Below are 23,140 nucleotides of genomic sequence, written 5' to 3'. Positions count from 1 at the left end.
TTTTGCATCTCCCTGTGAGCCTATAATTCAAAATATTATAGATATTTTATTATGGTAGCTATCAATATATATACGCCAGGCATAAGTCGGGTGCTGAGATCACAGAGAATACAATACATAAAGAGCCCTCTGTGAACTTACCTCCTAGCTGGGGTGTTACGGACTGAATCATGTCCTTCTCAAAATTCACAGGTTGAAGCCCTATCCCTCACTGTGACTATATTTGGAGATAGGACTTTTAAAGAATTAATTAAGGTTAAATGAGATCATAAGGGTGGGGCCCCATTTCAAAAGGACTGCTGTCCTTATAAGAGGAGGAAGAGATACAGGACTGTGCACACACAGAGAAAAAGGCCATGTGAGGACACAGAGAGAAGGTGGCCATCTGGAAGCCAAGGAGAAAGACCTCAGGAGAAACCAAACCTGCCAGCACCTTGCTCTTGGACTTCCAGCCTCCAGAACTGTGAGAAAATAAATTTCTGTTGTCTAGGCCACCAAGCCTGTGCTATTTTGTTACGGTAGCCCTCACAGACTAATACAGGGGTGAGGGATGAAATAAAAACATGAAACGATGGTACCCTGTGATAAGTACTATAATAGCCATATGTCCAGAGACCAGGGGAGCACAGAGGAGACTAGTAGTGTCAGGAGGACCAGGTAATGCTTTGTGGGACATCATTTCAGCTGGGTCTTCAGAAATTAGTGGTAATTGTACCACCAACAGAAGACTGACTCTCCTAAACCAAGGAAACTATTTAAATGCATAGAAGCTTGCAAAGCATGGTGTGTTTGGAGAATATTGAGTAATTCAGTATCAGTAAAGGATCTTAAGGAAGAAAGTGAAGGAGCTAATCACTAGAAGGATAAGGTAGATCTATTTAGAAAAGAAAGTTATATTTCAGGCTTAGGATTTTTTATTTAATGTGGTACGTTAAAGGTTGCTGCAGAATATTTTCAAGCAGCAAAGTATCAAACCCAGATCCTTATTTTTTCAAAGAAACCCATACTTATAAACTATAAATTCATTATGCATGTACACAGACTGGGCTCCAAGAATATTCACTAAATAATTGTTTATCAGAGACTGCTGGGAAGATGGCAGCATAGGAGGACTCCAAACTCACCTCCTCTCATGGACACAACAAATTTACAACTACCCTTGGAAAAATCACCCCTGAGAGAGAACCTTAAACTGGATAAAAAGAACCCCTACCACAAGGGACGGTGCTGACTGAGGTAGAAGATGCAGAAATTCCTTTCTAGAGAAGAAAAAGCCACATTCTATTCACAGAACTTCACAGGTCAGGAGCCATCTTAAGCCACATATGGAACTGCTGCCACCTTCCAACACCTGAAACAATTCTGTGCTGCCACACCGGGCGCCAGCCCCACCCAGCTGTACTACTGAGAGTGCTGAAAATAGCCTTGCAGGCCAGAGGCCTACAGCAATTGTGAGCCCCTGAACGTAGCAACTGGCCACACTGGGGGCCTACTAACTTAACAGAAAAAATGTAGCAGGGATGTGCTATTAGACCTTGCATTCAACTGTGCTGGGGCTCTCCTTTCCCAATAAAGTATTTGAAGGGACCACAGCAGCCACATGCAGCTGAGCATTACAACCAGCCGGCCAGGGGGACAGCCTAGCCTCCCCATTCACCTGCAGCAAGAGCAACCCTGTCACAACAGACACATGGAGCCCACACAGGGCACACTTAGTAAATATGCACAGAGCATTCCATCCCCAAACTGGAGAATACACATTCTTTTCAAATGCACATAGAACATTCTCCAGGATAGATCACATATTAGGCCACAAGACATGTCTCAATAAATTAAAGAAGATTGAAATAATACCAAGCATCTTTTCTGACCACAACAGCATGAAACTAGCAATCAACTACAGGAAGAAAATTGGAAAAGGCACAAATATGTGGAGGTTAAACAAAATGCTACTGAACAATAAACGGGTTAATGAAGAAATCAAAAAATACCTGGAGACGAAAATGAAAATATGACATACAAAAATTTATGGGATACAGCAAAAGTGGTTCAAAGGGGAAGTTTATAGCAACATGGACCTACCTCAACAAACAAGAAAAATCTCAAATAAACAATCTAACAGTGTACCTAAAGGAAACGGAAACAGAAGAAGAAACAAAGGCCCAAATCAGTAGAAGAAAGGAATTAATGAAAATCAGAGCAAAAATAAATGAAATAGAGACAAAAAAACAAGAGGAAAAAAATCAATGAAACTAAGAGCTGGTTCTTTGAAAAGATAAAAAAAAAATTGACAGACCTTTAGTAGGCTCACCAAGAAAAAAAGAGAGATGGCTCAAATAAATAAAATCAGAAGTGACAGAGGAAAAATTACAATGGACACCTCAGAAATACAAAAGATTATAGGAGAATACTATGAAAAGCTATACACTAACAGAATGGATAATCCAGAAGAAATGGATAAATTTTTAGAATCATACAAGCTTCCAAAACTGAATCAAGAGGAAATAGAGAATTTGAATAGACCAATCACCAGTAAGGAGATTGAAACAGTAATCAAAAACCTCCCCAAAAGTAAGAGTCCAGGACCACATGGCTTACCTGGTGAATTCTATCAAGCATTCAAAGAAGGCTTAATACCTATCCTTCCAAACTATTCCAAAAAATTGAAGAGGAGGGAAAGCTTCCTAATTCATTCTACAAGGCCAACATTAACCTGATACCAAAACCAGACAAGGAAAACACAAAAATTACAGGCCAATATCACTGATGAACATCAATGTAAAAATCCTCAACAAAATACTAGCAAATTGAATACAACATACATTAAAAAGATCATCCACCATGATCAAGTACGATTTATTCCAGGGATGCAGGGATGGTTCAACATCCACAAATCAATCATCATGATGCACCACATTAACAAAATGAAGAATAAAAATCACATGATCATCTCAATAGATGCAGATAAAGCATTTGACAAGACATAGCATCCATTTATGATAAAAACTCTCAATAAAATGGGTATAGAAGGAAAGTATCTCCACACAATAAAGGCCATACATGACAAACCCACAGCTAATATCCTATCAACAGAGAAAAACTGAAAGCTATCCCTCTGGGAACAGGAACCAGACAAGGATGCCTGCTTTTGCCACTCTTATTTAACACAGTATAGGAAGTCCTAGCCAGAGCAATCAGGCAAGAAAAAGAAATAAAAGGGATCCAAATTGGAAAGGAAGAAATGAAACTGTCACTATTTGCAGATGACATGATTTTATATGTAGAAAACCCTAAAGAACCCAGGGAAAAAAATCTAGAATTAATAAATGAATACAGTAAGTTTGCAGGATACAAAATCAACATACAAAAATTAGTTGTGTTTCTATACACTAACAATGAAGTAGCAGAAAGAGAAATTAAGAATACAATCCCATTTAAATTGCAACCAAAAGAAATAAAATATCTAGGAACAAATTTAACCAAAGAAGTCAAGGACCTGGACGCTGAAAACTATGAAACATTGTTGAAAGAAATCGAAGAAGACACAAAGAAATGGAAAGATATTCCATGCTCTTGCATTGGAAGAATTAACATAGTTAAAATATCCAGAGTTGCCAAAGCAATCTACAGATTCAATGCAATCCCTATCAAAGTTCCAATGACATTTTTCACAGAAATAGAACAAAGAATCCTAAAATTTATTGGAACAACAAAAGACCCCAAATAACCAAAGGAATCCAAAGAAAAAAGAACAAAGCTGGAGAGGTATCACACTTCCTGATTTCAAAATATACTACAAGGCTATGGTAATCAAAACATCATGGCATTAGCACAAAAACAGACACATGGAATCAATGGAACAGAATCGAGAGCCAAGAAATAAACCCACACATCTACGGACAGCAAATTTTCAATAAGGGAGCCAGGAACATACAATAAAGAAAGGAAAGTCTCTTCAATAACTGGTTTGGGAAAATTGGACAGCCACATGCAAAAGAATGAAAGTAGACTGTTATCTTATACCATACACAAAAATTAACTCAATATGGATTAAAGACTTGAATGTAAAACCTGAAACCATAAAATTTCTATAAGAAAATACAGGCAGTATGCTCTTCAACATCAGTCTTAGCAGTATATTTTCAAATACCATGTCCGACCAGGCAAGGGAAATAATAGAAAAAATAAACACATCAGACTACATCAAACTAAAAAGCTTCTGCACAGCAAAGGACACCATCAACAAAACGAAAAGACAACCTAACAATTGGGAGAAGATATTTGAGATATTTGCAAACCATCTATCTGATAAGGGGTTAATCTCCAGAATATATAAAGAACTCATACTACTCAACAACAAAAAAACAAATAACCCAATCAAAAACTGGGAAAAAGAACTAAACAGACATTTTTCCAAAGAAGATATCCAGATGGCCAACAGGCACATGAAAAGATGTTCAACAACACTAATTATTAGGGAAATGCAAAACAAAACTGCAATGAAATATCACCTCATGCCTGTCAGAATGGCTATGAACAAGACAAGAAATAACAAGTGTTGGAGAGGATGTGGAGAAATGGGAACTCTCCTACACTGCTGGTGGGAATGCAAATTGGTGCAGTCACAATGGAAAACAGTATGGAGAGTCCTCAAAAAATTAAGAATAAAACTACCATACGATCCAGCTGTTCCACTGCTAGGTATTTATCCAAAGAACATGAAAACACAAATGCATAAAGATATATGCACTGCTATGTTCATTGCAGCATTATTCACAATAGCCAAGACTTGGAAACAACCTAAGTGTCCATCAAGGGACAAATGGATAAAGAAGATGTGTTGTATCTACACAATGGAATACTACTCAGCCATAAAATAAGGTGAAATCGCCCCATTCACAACAGCATGGATGGACCTTGAGGGTATTATGTTAAGTGAAATAAGCCAGATAGAGAAAGATGAACTCTGTATGACTCCACTCATAGGTGGAAGTTAACACTTAGACAAAGAGAACTGATTGGTGGTACCAGGGGAAAGGTGGGGGTGGGGGGAGGGCACAAAGGGTGAAGGGGTGCACCTACAACGTGACTAACAATAATGTACAACTGAAATTTCACAAGGTTGTAAACTATCATAATCTTAATAAAAAGAAGACAAAAGAAAAAAAAAGAAAATCTGGCAGTCAGCCCAGTTAACAATCAAGAAAAGAAAACTGAAGAATGATGACATGAAAAATGTTTCTGAAGAAAATGATCTGCTTATCAAAAGGTTAAGAAAGACCTCCAGGAAAATGGATGATGCCTTGGAATAATTTTCCCTAAAAAGGATCCTCTTTGTCAAGGTGCTTGTAAGGTCAAATTTGAGTGTGTATCCTCATGCCACAAACAAAAACCCACATAATTCTTTCATTGTTGTCTCCAAGAATTAGTACATACCTGTAGGCATGTCATAAATTGCAGCAAATACATATATGATAAAGCAAGCACTGTTAATTTTAATTTTCCTTATTTTTCAAATAAACCTTTGTTTTCCCAAATGAAAACAATAAAATGTTGGTTCCAGTTTCCCGCAGTCTTTTGTGATACCAATTAGTCTCAAAACTTTCCTACTTCAGTCAACTCTGAACTTTCTATTTTGTGCATCAAGCTCTCTTTTTATAGTTACATTGCCTTTTGCTGTTACTTTATAACAAATATTCTGAAAGGGCAAATTTTAGACTCTTCTTTTTAAAAATTTCCTGTCTGATCTTATATTTTTACTCTTCTAACTCTAGGCTGTCAAGTTCTCACAAGTGCCTTTCAGATTTTGCATTTGGCTTTATAATTATTATTAATAGAAGCTCACATTTAGTGAGAATTTGCTATGTTTCAGGCACTTGCTAAGCATTTTCCACAGACTACTATATTTAATTTGGCCAACAACCCTGGTAAAGTACCATGATTACTCCTATTTATAGTTGAGAAAATTGAGAAGCAGACAAGCTAAGAAACGTGTTCTCTATCACACAACTGGTAAAGGGCCAAGCCAGCTCTGGAATCTGTGCACTTCTGATGTCAAAGTCCACTTCACAGCAGTATTTTCTCATTTTGGAACTCACTCCTAATTTTTAAAAATGAACAAAGTGTTATATTCTCTGTAAGAAAAGTTTTTTCCCGAGGCTTTCCTATATTGATTTCATCTAAATTTCCTTAATGAAAGACTTCAAATTTGTAAAAATTCAAATAAAGTGTAAAACCAACAGCTAAATCACACTGACAATATGAAAGCAAACACCAAATGTCTTCTCAAGCATCTAAGTGAGACCTCAGACAACTAAACTGAAATTCTGCTGAAATGGCTCATTTGGAAGTAGCCTCAAAATATCATCAAACCCTTAAGTGGAAAAGGTCATTAACTCAAGTTTAAAATACTAAAAAATGGGAGTTTTGAATACATCTCCCTAAAAGATAGAATAGATACCTTATTCAGACTTATATTCTCTATCTTCTCCTACCCACTTAATATAGCAAAGATGTACAAAATACTAATTCTTGGGTGGTCCATATCACATCTCAAAATAAGTTTTCTGATCCATATCCGTGAAAATGCTCATCTTATTTATCACACTTTTGGTTCCTTTTTTTTCCCCCTCTTGGCTTCCTCTTGGCCCAGGACTCCTGCAGTGCCAAAGAAAATACAGCTGAAGCTATGGCCCATTACGACTTTTGACTCATTTGATCATATTATGAGAATATTCATTTAAGGTACTTGATCAACCTGGATTGTCTTTTTTTTTTTGAGGAAGATTAGCCCTGAGCTCACTACTGCCAATCCTCCTCTTTTTGCTGAGGAAGACTGGCCCTGAGCTAACATCCATGCCCATCTTCCTCTACTTTATACATGGGGCGCCTACCACAGCTTGGCTTGCCAAGTAGTGCCATGTCTGCACCCGGGATCCGAACCAGTAAACCCCGGGCTGCCAAGAAGCGGAATGTGCGCACTCAACCGCTGCGCCACCGGACCAGCCCCTGGATTGTCTTTAAGCCTTCTTCCTTGCCCAGTTTGCTCTGCTTGCCCTGCTGGGGGCCCACACCATTTGCTCTCCAAGCTTCCATCTGATGGACCATCACTAATCCATTCCACTTTTTGATGGGGAAAGCATACCTAGACATAGGAAGTTTAAAAACCCATGCAGAGGTGATAAAATATCCAGGGTTTATGAGGTTAAAATGATTAGTATTCAAATATCATGAGTTAGGCCCACCCACATACACATTAAGTTTGTGTATGTGCTTGAGAAAGTCAAGTGTTAGCTGTAATTATGGCCATTGAAATGCTGTCCTAGACACTGAGGTCATAAAAGGAAGCCTCTGGCAATGTAAGGCAAATCTCTCAACCTCAAGGACCCACACTGACAAAGCAGGTAACAAACATATATGAGAAAGCCATTTAGGTCAACTAAAGGCCTTCACATTCAGATTTTCTAAAAACCCTACCCTGGTGGCCCTCTGTGACTCTCCTATAAGAGTAGAATGCATACAGCTGAGATTAGAAAAAAGATGTTTAATGAAAGTGCAATATCCTCCAGCAGAAAGATGTGAATACCAGAGCTATAGATAAGAGAAACGTAAGTTTGATGGTTCTGCAATATACAGAACTCATCCAGAAAAGGTTAGGCTAAATCCTTATAGAGAATCTGAAGGTCGATAAAGGCAAGCAGGAGAAATGTGAGGCAAAGAAGTCCATAAGGTAATTCCCAGTGGGAAAGATTTTCAAACTCTAGACGCCAGGGAGGAAGTTGTCATCATGGCCTTTACTGGAGCTAAGAAAGGGCACATCCAAGGTGCCAGGCTCATAAAGTCATGAGGCTAGAAAAGACCAAGGGTTTTTTATTCTGAGATGTTTATCCATCTGCAATTTAATAGGGAACATGGTAAAATTACACACTCCTGCCTTTTAATACCAACCACTAAGTCACTTCATCTCCCTAGGCCTTAGTTACCTCAGCTGTTAAGTGAAGGAGGTGAACCAGATGATTTCTGAGTTCCTGCCCAGGTATTAAAAAAAGATCATGTCTGTGAAAAGTGCTTGTATGCTTATGTTGTTCAGTAATCTACCCCTTTCTAATAAGTCACTTTACCTTCACATGTTCTGAAACAACTATTAATAGCTAAACTAACATTGTAAAGTGCACAATTACTGGCTTGAAGCAGAAATAACTCACAGTATTTCTTATTATCTCTGTGATAATGGTATCATGTCACCTTTGGAATTAATAAAAATTAAGCATAAAACAAAAATAAATCCTTAATATATTCCTCAGAGCAAAGAAAAGAGACTGCGTGAAACCATTTTTGCCCGTTTCCTCCCACACTGCTAGACGAATTTAAGGGAAAAGAAGGCCAGATCAAGAATAGCTTAGACGGGAGGAAGCTCCAGCTAGAAACGTATTTGTACCATTGTGGTCTGTGTGGTCTAGAGCGAAGCCCAGTGGGCTAGCGGGTTAGGAGATTTGGATTCTAGACCGAACCCTTCCGGTAACCATGGAACTCTGAGCAAGATATGTAGCTTTTCCTAACTCCATTTTCAATTTGTAAAAAGGCAATAATTATACATGTTCCTTCTACCACAAAAATGTGCTAAGCACAGAAATAAGTGTGCAAAAAATTTGGATTCTAGGGAGGAAAGGTCTTATAGGCAATAATGGAGCGTATTAATGATAAACAGCACTGATTCAACAATTTTTCAAAACTCGCTGTCATGATTAGATCAGGACAAGTGGAAGGGAGAGTCACTCAACCAGACCTGAAAAGTGGGTCATCGTTATGTAAAAGCAAGCCATTATGACTGAAAGTGAAGCACAAGTAGGCACAGCCTCAGTTTCCCAGTGGAATGTGAACTCAGCTGGACCAGGCGGTAGACGCACAATCCTGGCTTACAGACATCTGGTTTGTGAACAAATGCATTTTCCATCTTCCTGTATTTGTCTTCATTTCTCCCTCCCTTCCTTCTCTTCCTTTCTTCTCCCTCTTCCTTCCATACATTCAGAAACTTTGCATCAAGGGCTCATAGGGACACAGCCCTCAAGTTGCTTCCAAATCTAATTACTTAAACAAATGACTAAAGTTCCACCATCAACAAATGTGACTTGGGAGCATCTGTTCTCTCCAGGTGTCCAGGTCTTTTCTCTCAGCAATGCCACTAGATTCCTAATGGCTGCTCCCAAAGAGGCTCTGATAGGGATGTGAGGAAGAGAAGGCAGGGCTGCCACGGCCTTGCACTGCCAGATACACCAGCCAATCACAGGACTGATCTCATCTCTTTGTAAGTCTTCTCTTTTATGTCATTTGCCTTTCTCCTTCAAGCCTCCGTTGTTTTTCCAGTTGGCAAGGAAAGAGGGAGAGGCATTTACTCAGTGCTGATTAGAGTGAATGTTTTTTCATTTACTATCTCATTAAGCCCAAATATTTGTTTCTTAGGAAAATAATCCTGTAACAGTGAGCAGAAGATAGACAAGTAGAGGCTGAAGGAAGAGTCAGAAGGATGTTAACAAGTGCAAGATGAAGAAAACCTAAATTAAGACCAACAATATTAGAATTCTTTCTACGTGGAAAGGCCTTTCTATTTTGAAATGCCATATTAGAAATATCCTTTTGGGGTAAAAGTTAGGTTCTACCCATGTGTGAATAAGGCAAAAAATATTTCAAATCATAAAATATAGAATTCCATGACCACAAACCAGCTAGTCTCCCCTCAAATTTAGAGATTGAATTATACATATATCCCTAACAACAGTAACAGTGACAGCTTGAATTTTTCGAGTATCTGCTCCAAGCATTGTTCTAGGAGCTTTACGAACATCTAAGGCCCTGGCAGCAAGGGAGGCATTATTCTATCCACTTTCAAAAGGAAGAAACCAAGACTCTGGAAAGTTAAGTAACATATCCAGGGTCATATGAGTAGTAAGGCCTAGAGCCAGGACCCAAAGGCTGGTCTGTCTGCCTCCAGAGTGTGTGCTTATTAGATTATGCTATGCTGTCTCCATGTTTATCTTTTTAAGTTTTCGCTTGCATTCCTTTTTACTTCTAAGAATGCTGACTGAGGGGGAAAGGAGGCAACAGGAAGAGCATCAGCATGGGGGGAGGTGCACAAAAGGCATGTAAGAAGGAAGAAGGGAAAACCACACCACTTCCCATACTACAGTCCTGGCTTTAGGAGGAAACAGATGCTACAGCTGCAGCATTTAATACATTCATGGACTTTATGCTCCTTACTGCCGCCATTAAGAGAGACACTAAGAGGAGGGAAGTGGGACTTGGAAGCTGCTGCCTCTAAGGGGCCCGAGTGCAGCACCATTGACGGCTCAGCCTTTCTGGTTGTGGGAAGGGATGAGCTGGGTGCCCACGGCCATCACTACCTGCCCATGTAGGGGCAAGCTGGATCTCTCCCATCCTGGACCGTAGGTGCCTCAGCCCTGAAGCCTGCTCACATCTCCTCATCCCCAGTCTCTTTCTCTGTCTCTTCTCACCCATTCTGATGACCACAATCCAAGCAAACGGCAGAAGGGATGGGACTCATCTGGATCACATTAGCTGCTTGTATTATGCTATTTACATTTATGAAATATGGTATCGCGAGATCACATTTAGTAAAACTTTTCCTTAAAAATAGTTTTATTCTCGAATCTACTTTTTATTGGTTAGAAGCAAAACAAAATGGATCATATATCTAAAAGGGAAGAAAAAAAGACATGCCATTCTAGAACTGTCTAGCAAGCAAATACCCTAAGGATACTTATCCAAGTGGTTACCCTGGGATATCTGAGAGGAAACGTGAAAGCAATTTTCTTGGCGATCATCACTTTGATATGAAATGTAAACCCCAAATACAACCACAGGCACATTTCTTTAATTTGGAAAAAGTACAGTTGTGATAGGGAGCATGCATGAAGCTCTTACCTGGCATGACCATGGTCTGTGGAGCTGCCGCATCAGTGCTCAAGCAGAGACGGCCACCTTTGGCTAATCGATCGCAGAGCAAGGTGATATGTTTCTTCAGTCGGCTTGTGTCTTTCGGCATGCTCAGCTGGCTGCTAAGGTTCAAAGCTTGCTCCTTTGAACTCTTCGATAGGCAGGTCTTCAAGAGGTGGGAAATAGCAGCATCCACTGTTTCTTCCCAGCCCTGGATGCAAAAGCCAATTTTGAATTTATGCAAAGATGACAAATGAGCAAAGTAGGCACTTTACTGTTAACCAGGTTATAAGATTATGACTGTTTATGTCCAAGTGTTGGGGACTTATTAAGAGCTTGGTCTGGAATATTTTAGACTAGCCCAGTTTTGAATTTTAGCTCTGTCAGCTGTTTGACCCTGAGCAAGTTACTTAATGCCTCTTAGCCTCATCCTCATCTACAAATGAGTATACTAATAGTCTGTACCTCCAGGGTTGGGTGATTAAATGAGATGGTATATGAGAAGCGTTCAACCCTGTGCCAGGTGTGAGCAATTAGTAACAGTAATAATCACCTCAGGTGTAAGTATCTTTGATGACCTGGAGGCTGAAGCTGCCAGGATTATGGTTCACTTTGCCTCATCTTTCTGCTGAAGGAGAACTGGCCAGGACAGGGAGGACCTTTGGGTATCTTGGGGGAAACTGGAGTCAAGAGAAAACCCTGGAGTCTCTCTCACTGTTGGCCCCACAGCCTTGGGGATGCACACAGAAACCAGGGGAGCTTATTTCAAGAGAGATTTTGTGACACACAAGCCTATCTAGTCCCACTTCACTGCCCAAGTGACAAAAAGTGACACAAAATGAGGAAGTGGGCCATTTGCCCCACTTCTGCTGGGCATAGTGGAGCTGTGCTGCAGTGAAGACCTCAGGAAGTGCAGTGCCACTTTAGCGCTGTGAAGGCTGTACTTCCAGGAATACTGATGCTGGGCAGGGCCCTCAGCATTGTCACAGAAGGCACTGGCACTGGCAGGACAGGCAGGAGGAGGCACCACCCTCAGGTGGGTTCAGATAACAAAAGAATGAGGAGCAGGAAGAGTCAGCTTATGAGCTCCCATTGGATAGCCCCAAGGGGTCCCAGAGATAACTGGGGCAGATTTTGATGGGGATCTAGAGGTCCTAAAGAGCACAACAGGGAAGCGTGGGTGATGTCTGGGTATTACTGCCCATGTGACTACATTTGTACCCAGAGGCTGGTAAGACCTAGAGCACCATGGAGCTGACAGCCAAAGTGACATTATAAAGAAAGACACTGAATGAATTTATTCTCTTAGAATTCTGCAGAATAGGCCAAGGCCCTTAAAGAAGAGGTGAGAAACCTGACACTCAGAGAGAAGGAGCCCCTGGGAGACTTTTCTCTTAGTAACACTTCATCCTCAACCGTATCAGATGAGCCACCTTTCAAATATGCAAATAAGATCAGGTTACTTCTAAACTTCAAAACCTAAATCCAAATGCTCTATTTAGCATATAAAGCACTTTCTGCTCCAGCTTCTGCTCCATTTTATTCTCTTCCTATCCACCTGCACGCATGCTCTCAGCCAGGCCTCTGCACACGCTCAGCTCTCCTGCTGCAATGTATTGTCTCCACTCCCTATCTGGCCAGCTCCCACTTACGACCCAGCTCAGGCACTGCCATCCAAGGATTGCATTCGTGGGCCCTCCTCAGGGCTCTGAGGCCTCACGTGCCCAATTCCATCATAGCACTCCTCACCCTGTGCTGTGGTCACTGCATGTCTGCTTTCCCCATTACAGTGCCTGGAGTTCTCTACACCCTTGCACTGTGCTTGGTAAACAAAGGATGGGCAAGAAATGTTTTTGCTGGACAGAGAGATGGTGAGACATAAAACCAGGATCTTAGAGGTAGAGGCCTTTGGAAATCTTTTATCTAGTCTTGTGGGATTTTCCCACAATAGCAACCATCTGCCTAGGCATGGCTGTCTTCATCACCCAAAATTACTACTCTTGGAGGCAGTTCACGCCTTTCAGGGACACATGTAACCATCAGAAAGCTATTCCTATACTGAGCCAAAGTCTGCCCCATTGGCCCTTATTCTTCCCTCCAGAGGCATGCAGAATAAATCTAACCTCTCTTCTACATGACAGCCCTTTATATCTGTGAAGACAGTAATTCTGTACCCTTTCCTCCAGAATAAACATCCCCAGTTCCTCCAGCTCTTCCTTATATAAACATGGTTTCAAGTTTTCTCTCCATCCTGACCACTTGTCTTTGAATGAGCTCCAATTTTAAACACTTAAAAATTTACACAGCTAACTAGAGAACCCCACACTGACCCCAGGACACCAGGCTAGGGATGGGAGTGCAGGGGAGGACACAACTGTCCCTTGCGTTCACTGCGAATTCTCTTGGCCAACCTGGCCTCTGGTCCCCTCTGCGCTCTTGGCAGCTGCACCACACTCTTGATTCACAATGAGCGAACGGACAACTAAACCCCAGGCCTTTTCCTCACCCCCACATGTCTTCCTTCTAGGCTCATGCGTTGGTTCATTAAACCAAAATGCAGACTCTATATATATCCACCAGAGAACTTCCCATTGATTGCCAAAATCAGGATTTTTTTTACTCTATTGACCCATAATAGATGCCATCAGGCAAATTAGAAAACAAACTATTTACTTTAAAATGATCTTGAAAATCCTTTCAAGAGATGTTAAAGAGTGTAAAAACAGCTTTCTGCCCCAAACCACTAAAGAATAATAAACCACAAGTTGTTACAAAGACATCTCTACACAACCATCAAAATCTAAACTAGACAAATATCTAAAATTGAATTCGTATTTCAATAATAATGGGAAGAGGTAAATTGAGATAAAATAGTAATCCAGATGTCACTGGAGAGGATCTATTTTTAAGTTGCTTTTGGAACCATTGACAAAGAGCTCTAGAATAAAAGAGGAAAGATCCTTTACATATAATTTGACATTTATGTGCTCTGTGGTCATTTCAGCATTAAAACAGTTCCTACTCTTTTATAGACTATTCATCTAAGCAAACTGCTATTTTCATATGTAGGTTACAGTAGCATATTAAATAATTTAAGTAGATATGGCATTTAGTTAATATAGAGGTACTACAGAATTTCCTTTCCTACTCCCAACTTGCAGATCAAGTCAAAAACTATGACAAAGAATCCTAAAATTTATATGGGGCAACAAAAGACCCTGAATTGCTAAAGCAATCCTGAGAAAAAAGAACACAGCTGGAGGCATCACAATCCCTGACTTCAAAACATACTACAAAGCTACAGTAATCAAAATAGCATGGTACTGGTACAAAAACAGGTGCACAGATCAATGGAACAGAATTTAAAGCCCAGAAATAAAACCACACATCTATGGACAGCTAATCTTCGACAAAGGAGCTGAGGGCATAAAATGGAGAAAAGAAAGTCTTCTCAACAAATGGTGCTGGGAAAACTGGAAAGCCACATGTAAAAGACTGAAATTTGACCATTCTTCTTCACCATTCACCAAAATAAACTCAAAATGGATCAATGACCTAAAGCTGAGACCTGAAACCATGAGGCTTCTAGAAGAAAATGTAGGCAGTACACTCTTTGACATCAGTATTAAAAGGATCTTTTCAGACACCATGTCTTCTCAGACAAGGGAAGCAATAGAAAGAATAAACAAATGGGACTTCATCAGACTAAAGAGCTTCTTCAAGGCAAGGGAAAACAGGATTGAAACAAAAAAACAACCCACTAACTGGGAAAAAATATTTGCAAGTAATACATCTGACAAAGGCTTCCTATCTGTAATATATAAAGAACTCACACAACTCAACAACAAAAAATTAAACAACCCGATCAAAAAATGGGCAGGAGACACGAACAGGCATTTCCCCAAAGAAGATATACGGATGGCCAATAGGCACATGAAAAGATGTTCATCATTGCTGATCATCAGGGAAATGCAAATCAAAACTACACTAAGATATCACCTTACACCCATTAGAATGACAAAAATAACTAAAACAAATAGTAACAAATGTTGGAGAGGTTGTGGAGAAAAAGGAACCCTCATACACTGCTGGTGGGAATGCAAACTGGTGCAGCCACTATGGAGAACAGCATGGAGATTCCTCAAAAAATTAAAAATAGAACTACCATATGATCCAGCTATTCCACTACTGGGTATCTATCCAGAGAGCTTGAAGTCAGCAATTCCAAAAGTTCTATGCACCCCAATGTTTATTGCAGCATTATTTACAATAGCCAAGACATGGAAGCAATCTAAGTGCCCATCAACAGATGATTGGATAAAGAAGATGTGGTATATATACAATGGAATACTACTCGGCCGTAAAAAAGAACAAAATCATCCCATTTGCAACAACATGGATGGACCTTGAGGGAATTATGTTAAGTGAAATAAGCCAGATAGAGAAGAACAATCTCTGTATGACTCCACTCATATGAGGAATTTAAACCTGTGGACAAAGAGAACAGATTAGTGGCTACCAGGGGAAGGGGGGGGGGGGGCACAAAGGGTGAAGGGTTGCACCTACAACACGACTGACAGATAATAACATACAACTGAAATTTCACAAGATTGTAACCTATCATTAACTCAATAAAAAATTTTTAAAAAAACTATGTCATGTTTAGGTATTTGTCATGGGTATTTCTTTAATATAATTAGGCATGATGCCAATACTTTAGAAAAATTGCTATTAAAATACAGCGTTATTATTTGGAGGGCCTAAATTGCTACATAAACTCAAATGTGATAATAAAAAGAAATGTTAATGAGACAAAAGAAGAGCCTTTGAAATGAGAGTTTTGTTAAATAAAAATGCAATGTGATAATTCACTGACCAAACATGTAACATACTTACCTGCTGAAATGTGAAACAAAACTAAGTGGAAATCTAGAATGACAAGTGTGAGAAGTACCTTAAAGGTAATCTATTTTAATCACCTTTTTGGTGTTTGAATCCACCACCTTTATTCACAGCCCTTCAATCGATAAGTCTAATATTCAGTTTTAATGTCTAACCACACCCACATAACCTCCCACATGCACATACCTAACATTTACCCTTTGAAGATGAATATCAATCGTACTAATAATTTTGCCTTTTCTAATTGTGAAAGTGAAGGAAAATCTTAATTTTGGGAAAATAGTGCTAAAAATGTCTCAAAGGGAAGAAACTAGTAAGCATGTGCTCTTCATTGAGAATTGATTTGATTTTACTTCTCAAATCCCCAGCCTCTTTTTTTTTTTTAATTTCTCCCCGAAGCCCGAAGTATGGTTGTAAATCCTAGTTGTAAGTCCTTCTAGTTCTTCTGTGTGAGCCGCCACCACAGCATGGCAACTGACAGACAAGTGATGTGACTCCATGATTGGGAAACGAACCTGGGCCGCCAAAGCAGAGAGCGTGGAACTTTAAGCACTAGGCCATTAGGGCTGGCTCATCCACTGCCTAACTCTTAAAGTCGAGTTAACTTATGTATGGCTTTTAGAAAACAACATCAGGTACGAAGTTAAATAAATAAATCTGTGAATAAATCAATAAATAAGTTTAAATGTACACATTACTCTGTTTTATCTTCTTCACAGCCCTTGTCAGTATTAGAAATTAATTTATTTATTGGGGGTTTTTTTTGTGCTTACTTTATCTAGTCTAATATTGATAATTGGGGTTTTCCTTTATTCCCGAGGTCTAGGCTCTACTCCATGTGGTAACTTCAGTTTTTTGTTAGTCCTTCTACCTGAACCCCTACATTGGGAACCTGCTTAAAGGGTCACGCCTTGATGGTCCTGCCAAGTCCCCTCCAAGGAAGTGGACTCAACAGCTGTGGCCCTGCTGACTGACTTCTCCAAAGCCAAGTTGCCTGCTCCAAGCATCCTCCAGAATTCCCAGTTCTCTGCCTTCATGTTTCACCTGCCTGTGTGGAGGCTCCTGTATGGTCCCAGATGCCTCTCTGTACCAGTGTGATGCCCCATTTCTATGAGCCAGCTTTTTAAATTCAAGGCCTTAGCCTCTCCTGGTCTGTTCCTCCTCCTAATTGGAGTCAACTGAGCTATGCCTTTGCTATCCAGAGACCAGATGGGCATGGCTGAGCTTCTGACTTCTCTGCTCTACCTGCCCTGCTAGTCTCCACTGGTCACTATGTCTAAATGCTGGCATAAGCAAGTGGTTTATCAGAAACAGTAAGAAGCAGAAAGTTTGACCAAGTTTATAAAGTTAATTTCCCAGGTTTAAGTTAATTTCCTAGGGTATCAACCAAAGTAACCAAAGAAAAAAATAAACTAAAAGAGTATTCTCATTCTACCTGTGAATTAAAAGCACAAAGTTGAAGATAGCTGCCTCTAGGCTTGTGGGTTATGACTTAATCTCAGTTACTTCAACTGCTCCTTCACTGTATGACCTTAGATAAATCACTTAATCTCTGTGGGGTACATCTGAGATCTCCACAAAACAGGAGTAACACTATTTCCCACGCCAATCTTACATGAATGGTAAGGCACTCTGAAATCTTAAGTGGAAGATACTATGGGATAAGCACATATATTCATTCTTATTTTTTTTTAGAAAATCAGAAAATACAAATACAACATTGAGATCCAATGTGCAAAGTAACATCTTTCAACTTTTATTCAAACAAATTACAAAATTCTGCAAACTCACGTTTATAATAGAAACACTAGCACATTCTTAACTATAGCAGTATAGGGAAAACCACAAAATGCCAGGGTAGCATTTATTACCAAATGTGCACACAGTTAATTCTAAGGGAGAGAGAAAAGGTTAAGAAGGAGATGTGTCTAAAGGAACAAACAGAGGTTGTGTAGCCATAGCCCAGGTTCCAGTGGAGGAGAAAAGACTCTCAGAAATGACCTGTCTTACATTATATGTTGGAAGGCAAAATAAACTGTACATCATGTTCATTTATCTGAAAAAAAATTGTATCAACAAGAGAAATAAATTTCCTCTTGAACAGATGTAAAGGACTCCCAGTGAACAGTCTTTGGTATTTAGGATTGATCCACAGAGACTTACGGTTATTATTAGTTTGTATTGTATTGTATCATATTATACTTATCCAAGATAAGCTAAAAATAATCACACGAAGGGTCATTGTAAACCTAGGAACAAATAAAACTTAGTACTTTAGTTGTAAATATATGTTTTGGAAGACACTAGAATTGTTCAGGATTTATCTAGGTTCAGATTATTTTCAAAGAAGAGACTGTACTCAGTGAATCTCCCTTTCACGCAAAGGAAAGATCAAAAGTTTGAGCTATTTACCTTTAAAAACTAAAACAGCTCTTCGAACCTAAAACAAAACAAAATAAAATTTTTTAAAAATGGAACCAAGCTGTACAGCCTACATGGTGTCTTAATGAGTTTAAAATTATATTCAATGGTTTTAATAAAATAAAGTATTGAAAAAATCTGCTTTAACTTTTTCAGTCCACTGCTAACAAAATGAAGCACTCCCTCATTTCATTCTTTTTTATTTTAAACTGAAATGATTTATTACACTTTTGGAGTTCTCTACTTCTTTGTCATGATTGAAAAGCTGTAAAAATTTAATTCAGGTTTCAACCAAAAGTAAAACAGGGTGCTGGGTTTATCAACACTGCTTTGTGAAAAATGAAGCAGACTGCTTCCTATTGGATGCAAATCTAAAACCTCTTTGACTAACAGAAGCTAAGCGGCCTTCATAGAGTTTCGCCACAATACAAGCAGAAAGCACAAGGTTGCTTCAAACCAACCTATGCTGATCCTGTTTTTTCAAGCTTATGTTTTGCATTTGACCTGTACTCCCATTCAGAACCCAAAGCTTTAGATAGAGGAATATAAAATGAATTACCCGAATTATCATGAAACTTGATCCTGGATAGCCATATTCAGCTTTAAGACAAAACCTTAATGCTATCCCATGGAGACATCCCCTTGACTACGCAGTAAAGTTTGCTTCAGACAAAAGCTTCCAGGCACATGCACTATTCAGAAGGAGCTTACAAAAAAAAGTCAAGACTGGAAAATGAAGATTCCAGAAGAAAGCTGCTTCTGGTGATGGTAGGTTAGATAATTTGGATCAATTTTCCCACTGATGATAACTATAAAAAAATATTAAAAATCATTTTTTTGAAGGTACAGGAAAGCTAACAGGATAGTAATTACCAGGTCAAGATCCAGGGGACAAGAAGCTCAGGAGAGTGAGTCCTGAGTTTGATGCGGCTTTTCCCCCTGAAGTCATTAGCTCAGGCCTGACATGCAGCACTGACTCTTTACTTATTCAGCATCTCACGCTAATGACTTAGCTTGCTTAAATATTTCCATAATTAAGAGGCAGCATGGGGCACGAAAAGTGCACTGGATTAGAAATCAGAAGCTCTAGGCTGAACTGTGGCACCTTTCCTTATAAGCTGTATGTCTCTGGGAAAATTACTTTAGCTCTCTGGGTCTCAGTTTCCTGATCAGTTAAAAATCAGAAAAATAATTTCCCTTGCCAGGAGCTTGTAGATTTAATGAGACATATTTAGCAGTTGTAGGTCCTTAAGTCTGTGCCACTATTCTTCCTTGTGAGAGTTCTCTCTAAAAGTCTCTCTTTTCTGGGCTGGTTCCCATGAATAACAGCAGCAAGACTAGAAACGATTTAGGACCTCTCATGTGCTAGAAAATGTGATAAGACTTACAAATGCTATCTCAGTTAATTCTTACCATTATCCTGTGAGATATGTATTATAACTTCCACCTAAGACTCTACATGTAAGTATTTTACTGCAAATCATACAATTATTAAAAGTGGGAGCTGTAATGGGATCCAGGACTGCATGGTTCTAAATCCCACGCTCTTGACCACTATGCTACCAAGACTTCTTTCCCATTTCATTACGTGGGTCTTTCAATCTGTTGTCATCAGATCATCTTAGGCCTCTTCCACTAAACTGGGCTTTAGATAATATCGCATGCAGTCTTCCCCCTGAAAAATTATGGTCACTATTAACATATTCACAGAACCAAAATTTAAATCAGCTTCTTTATCCAAGTGAATAATCTGGATACAATTAAATGGGATTTTACTACATAATCAAAAAGCACCATGATCTGTGCCAGTTTAGGTGGGCCAAAGCTTTAGAAGAGTCCAACAAAGCTGTTGGCACTTGCATACACTCCCGAAACTGACATCTAGGAATGGCCTTGTGATACCATGAACATAACAACGGTCAGACTTGACTGACGAGTCTGAATTACAGATGCTCGTTTCAGGGACTCATTATTGAGAATACTGAGAGCAACCACTCCTATTATGGAATCATAAGACACATAGGGTCACAGACTCCCCAAGTGCCCCCATATCTGATAGAGTCTGGAGAAAACTCTATTGAAGCTAAGACAAGAGAAGAACCATGTGAACAAACTAAGGGCAGCAACTCCTCCCCTGACAATGCTGTGTTCTTGACAATCTCAAAGAACAAAGAATGACCGAACTCAGGGAAAAAAGGTCCCAAAATACATAAAGCCACTGATTTAAGTGTAAAGTAGTACATGATCCTTTTCTTTCTGTTTTTATTTCCTCCCTTTAATTAGTCTGGATTTTTCAGGACCACCCAGAAGCTTCACTATTTTCAGATGTGACTATCTGCTTCTTTCTTGGTCAGGGCCACCGATGGATCTGAAACAGCTATAGGAAGGTCCACATACTAGATTCCTATTTCTATTTTCTTTCAAATAGAATTCAAGTCTGGAGAAAAAGTATCTAGAATGGGATCTGAAGTGACTGAGCTGCAAATTATTCAGTGTTGGTGTCATTTTTCACGGCAATCAAGCTAACATAACACAGCAGCAAAAATCTCCAAGTTGAATAGTAATTATTTACAAGACGGTATGTTTACCCCTATATTGATCCTAATTTCAAATGTCTTTGTCCATTTAATAAAGCACTAGTTTGAGTCAATATATAGTCATTTATTTATTTCAAAAATATTTATTTAGAGCCAATTGATGTAAGACATTACACTAAATACTGTGAGGTTAACAAAAAAGGTGAATCAGATATGGATCCTACCTTCAAGAAGCTTACATTCAAGTGATAATATAAGAATGTATACAAAAATATAATAATGCAGAAAATGAAATGTATTTAGAGGTACAGGTAAAGTGCTTTAGGAATGATTTTCTTTTAGCCCCCCTTCCTAAAATAACATCAAGAATTATCTGTCAAATAATAAAAGTTATTCAACATAGAAAGGTCTTTACACTTGTCTACATAATAAGATACCTTTCCACCAGTTTTGTGCAAAAATCAATTATATAGTTTGAGTTCATGTTAGTGCCATGCGAAGCAAACCACAAGTTGATTAAATTTGTCAGTATTTTCTAGTATAGAATCCAGCACAGGTAGACATAAGTACAAAACATAAATTATACTTATCCTTGTTAAAGTAGTCAAGTTGGAGAAGAGTAAAACGTCAGTATGATCACCTGGTCAAAAGTTGCCCTACTGGGGCCAGCCCTGTGGCCGAGTGGTTAAGTTCACACGCTCTGCTTTGGCACCCTGGGGTTTCACCGGTTCAGATCCTGCACACAGACCTAGTACTGCTCATTAAGCCATGCTGAGGCAGCATCCCACACAGCAGAACCAGAAGGACCTACAACTAGAATATGCCACTATGTAGTGTGGGGGGGGGGGGCGCTTTGGGGAGAAGAAAGAAAAAAAAATAGAAGATTGGCAACAGATGTTAGCTCAGGTGCCAATCTTTAAAAAAAAAAAAGTTCCCCCACTGAGTTTGGTTGCTCATTTTTGTGAGGCCCCTTACTTTGGGTTCAAATCTTGCCTCTGCTATTTTCCAGCTGTGTGATCTAGGGCATATTTCCCCACTTGTGAATTGGAACTAACAGTCCTGTGATAAGGATGTGAGTGCAAGCAGTTTATCTGAGAGCTCATCCAGGAAGTGCCAGTGATGAGTGAGCAAGTGAGCAGGGGACGCCAATAAACTGCTGTGCTATTGAGCAGTTACCTCTATAGGCAACTGGTGCGATCCTGCTGGACTGCTCTGGAAGGTGGTGTATAACGTACCTCAGACTTTCCTGGACAGAGGGACGAGGGAGCTGGGGTATTAATCTACCAGCTCCCATCAGTCATTGAGCAAATACAGTGGCTGTGCAGCCTCTGCCAAACAGGGAGAGTCTTCAAACAAAAAACTGCAGATATTTACAACGGATGAATGGATAAAGAAGATGTGGTGTGCTAACACATGCACACGCACACACATACAGATACACAATGGAATAGTACTCAGCCATAAATAAAACGAAATCTTGCCATTTGCAACAAAGTGGATGGACCTTGAGGGCATTATGCTAAGCGAAATAAGTCAGACAGAGAAAGCCAAATACTGTTTGATTTCACTCATATATGGAAGACAATAAAACAACAAACAAACAAACACATAGAGACAGAGAATAGACTGGTGGTTACCAGAGGGGAAGGCGGTGGGGGGAGGGCAGAATGGGTAAAAGGGGCACATGTGTACAGTGACAGATGGCAACTAGAATTTTGGTGGTGAACATGATGTAGTCTATATAGAAGCTGAAATATAATGACGTACACCTGAAATTTATATAATGTTATAAACCAACGTTACTTCAATGAAAAAAATAAATTAAAAAAAAACTGCAGATGTTCAGCAGGGAGATGCTTTCAGAACGGCAGGAGGTGAAGAGATACGGATGGAGCATGCACAGCGTCTGCTACAACCCCCTACTTCAAAGGGACACAGTGAGGATTAAATGAGGTGATGTATGTAGAGTTCCTGGGCAATGCATACTACATAATACTGCTCAATAAGAGTTAATTTTCTTACATACTTTTGAATTATAGAAGGCAGGCCTATCTCTTGTGTGTGTGTGTATTTAATTCCTCTTCTTTTTCCTCTATGAAACAGGGAAATCTTCTAATTAGTGAAGCTCATCGGACTTGGTTCTGAGATTATAGCTAAAAACTATATAGAAATGTTTACAATCTTGAATTTAGACCCAGCCTGTTAGAAAGCAACTAACCACTGCCATTAAACCATAGAAACCAGATTTTACTTCATAGGAAACTGGAAAATTTCACCATCTAAATGCAGAAGTGAAGCATATTACTGCTAGCAATATCAGTGATTTCATC

The 23,140-nt window shown here is 39.4% G+C and overlaps 1 protein-coding gene across 8 annotated transcripts in view; it reads right to left on the bottom strand.

Annotated features, from left to right (window-relative positions):
- BBS9 (Bardet-Biedl syndrome 9) overlaps positions 1-23,140 on the bottom strand; it is a 421,646-nt gene that overhangs the window by 63,355 nt on the left and 335,151 nt on the right. For all 8 annotated transcript variants that reach the window (XM_046670725.1, XM_046670730.1, XM_046670726.1 and 5 more), the window contains one exon: positions 10,939-11,161. In XM_046670725.1, coding sequence (XP_046526681.1) covers positions 10,939-11,161 — 223 coding nt within the window. The remainder of the gene's footprint in view (positions 1-10,938; positions 11,162-23,140) is intronic.

This window comes from Equus quagga, chromosome 8, assembly GCF_021613505.1.
Source record: "Equus quagga isolate Etosha38 chromosome 8, UCLA_HA_Equagga_1.0, whole genome shotgun sequence".
Lineage (NCBI taxonomy): Eukaryota > Metazoa > Chordata > Mammalia > Perissodactyla > Equidae > Equus > Equus quagga.
Note: the sequence above shows the minus strand (reverse complement) of the source record. Positions and strands in the feature narration are given on the sequence as shown.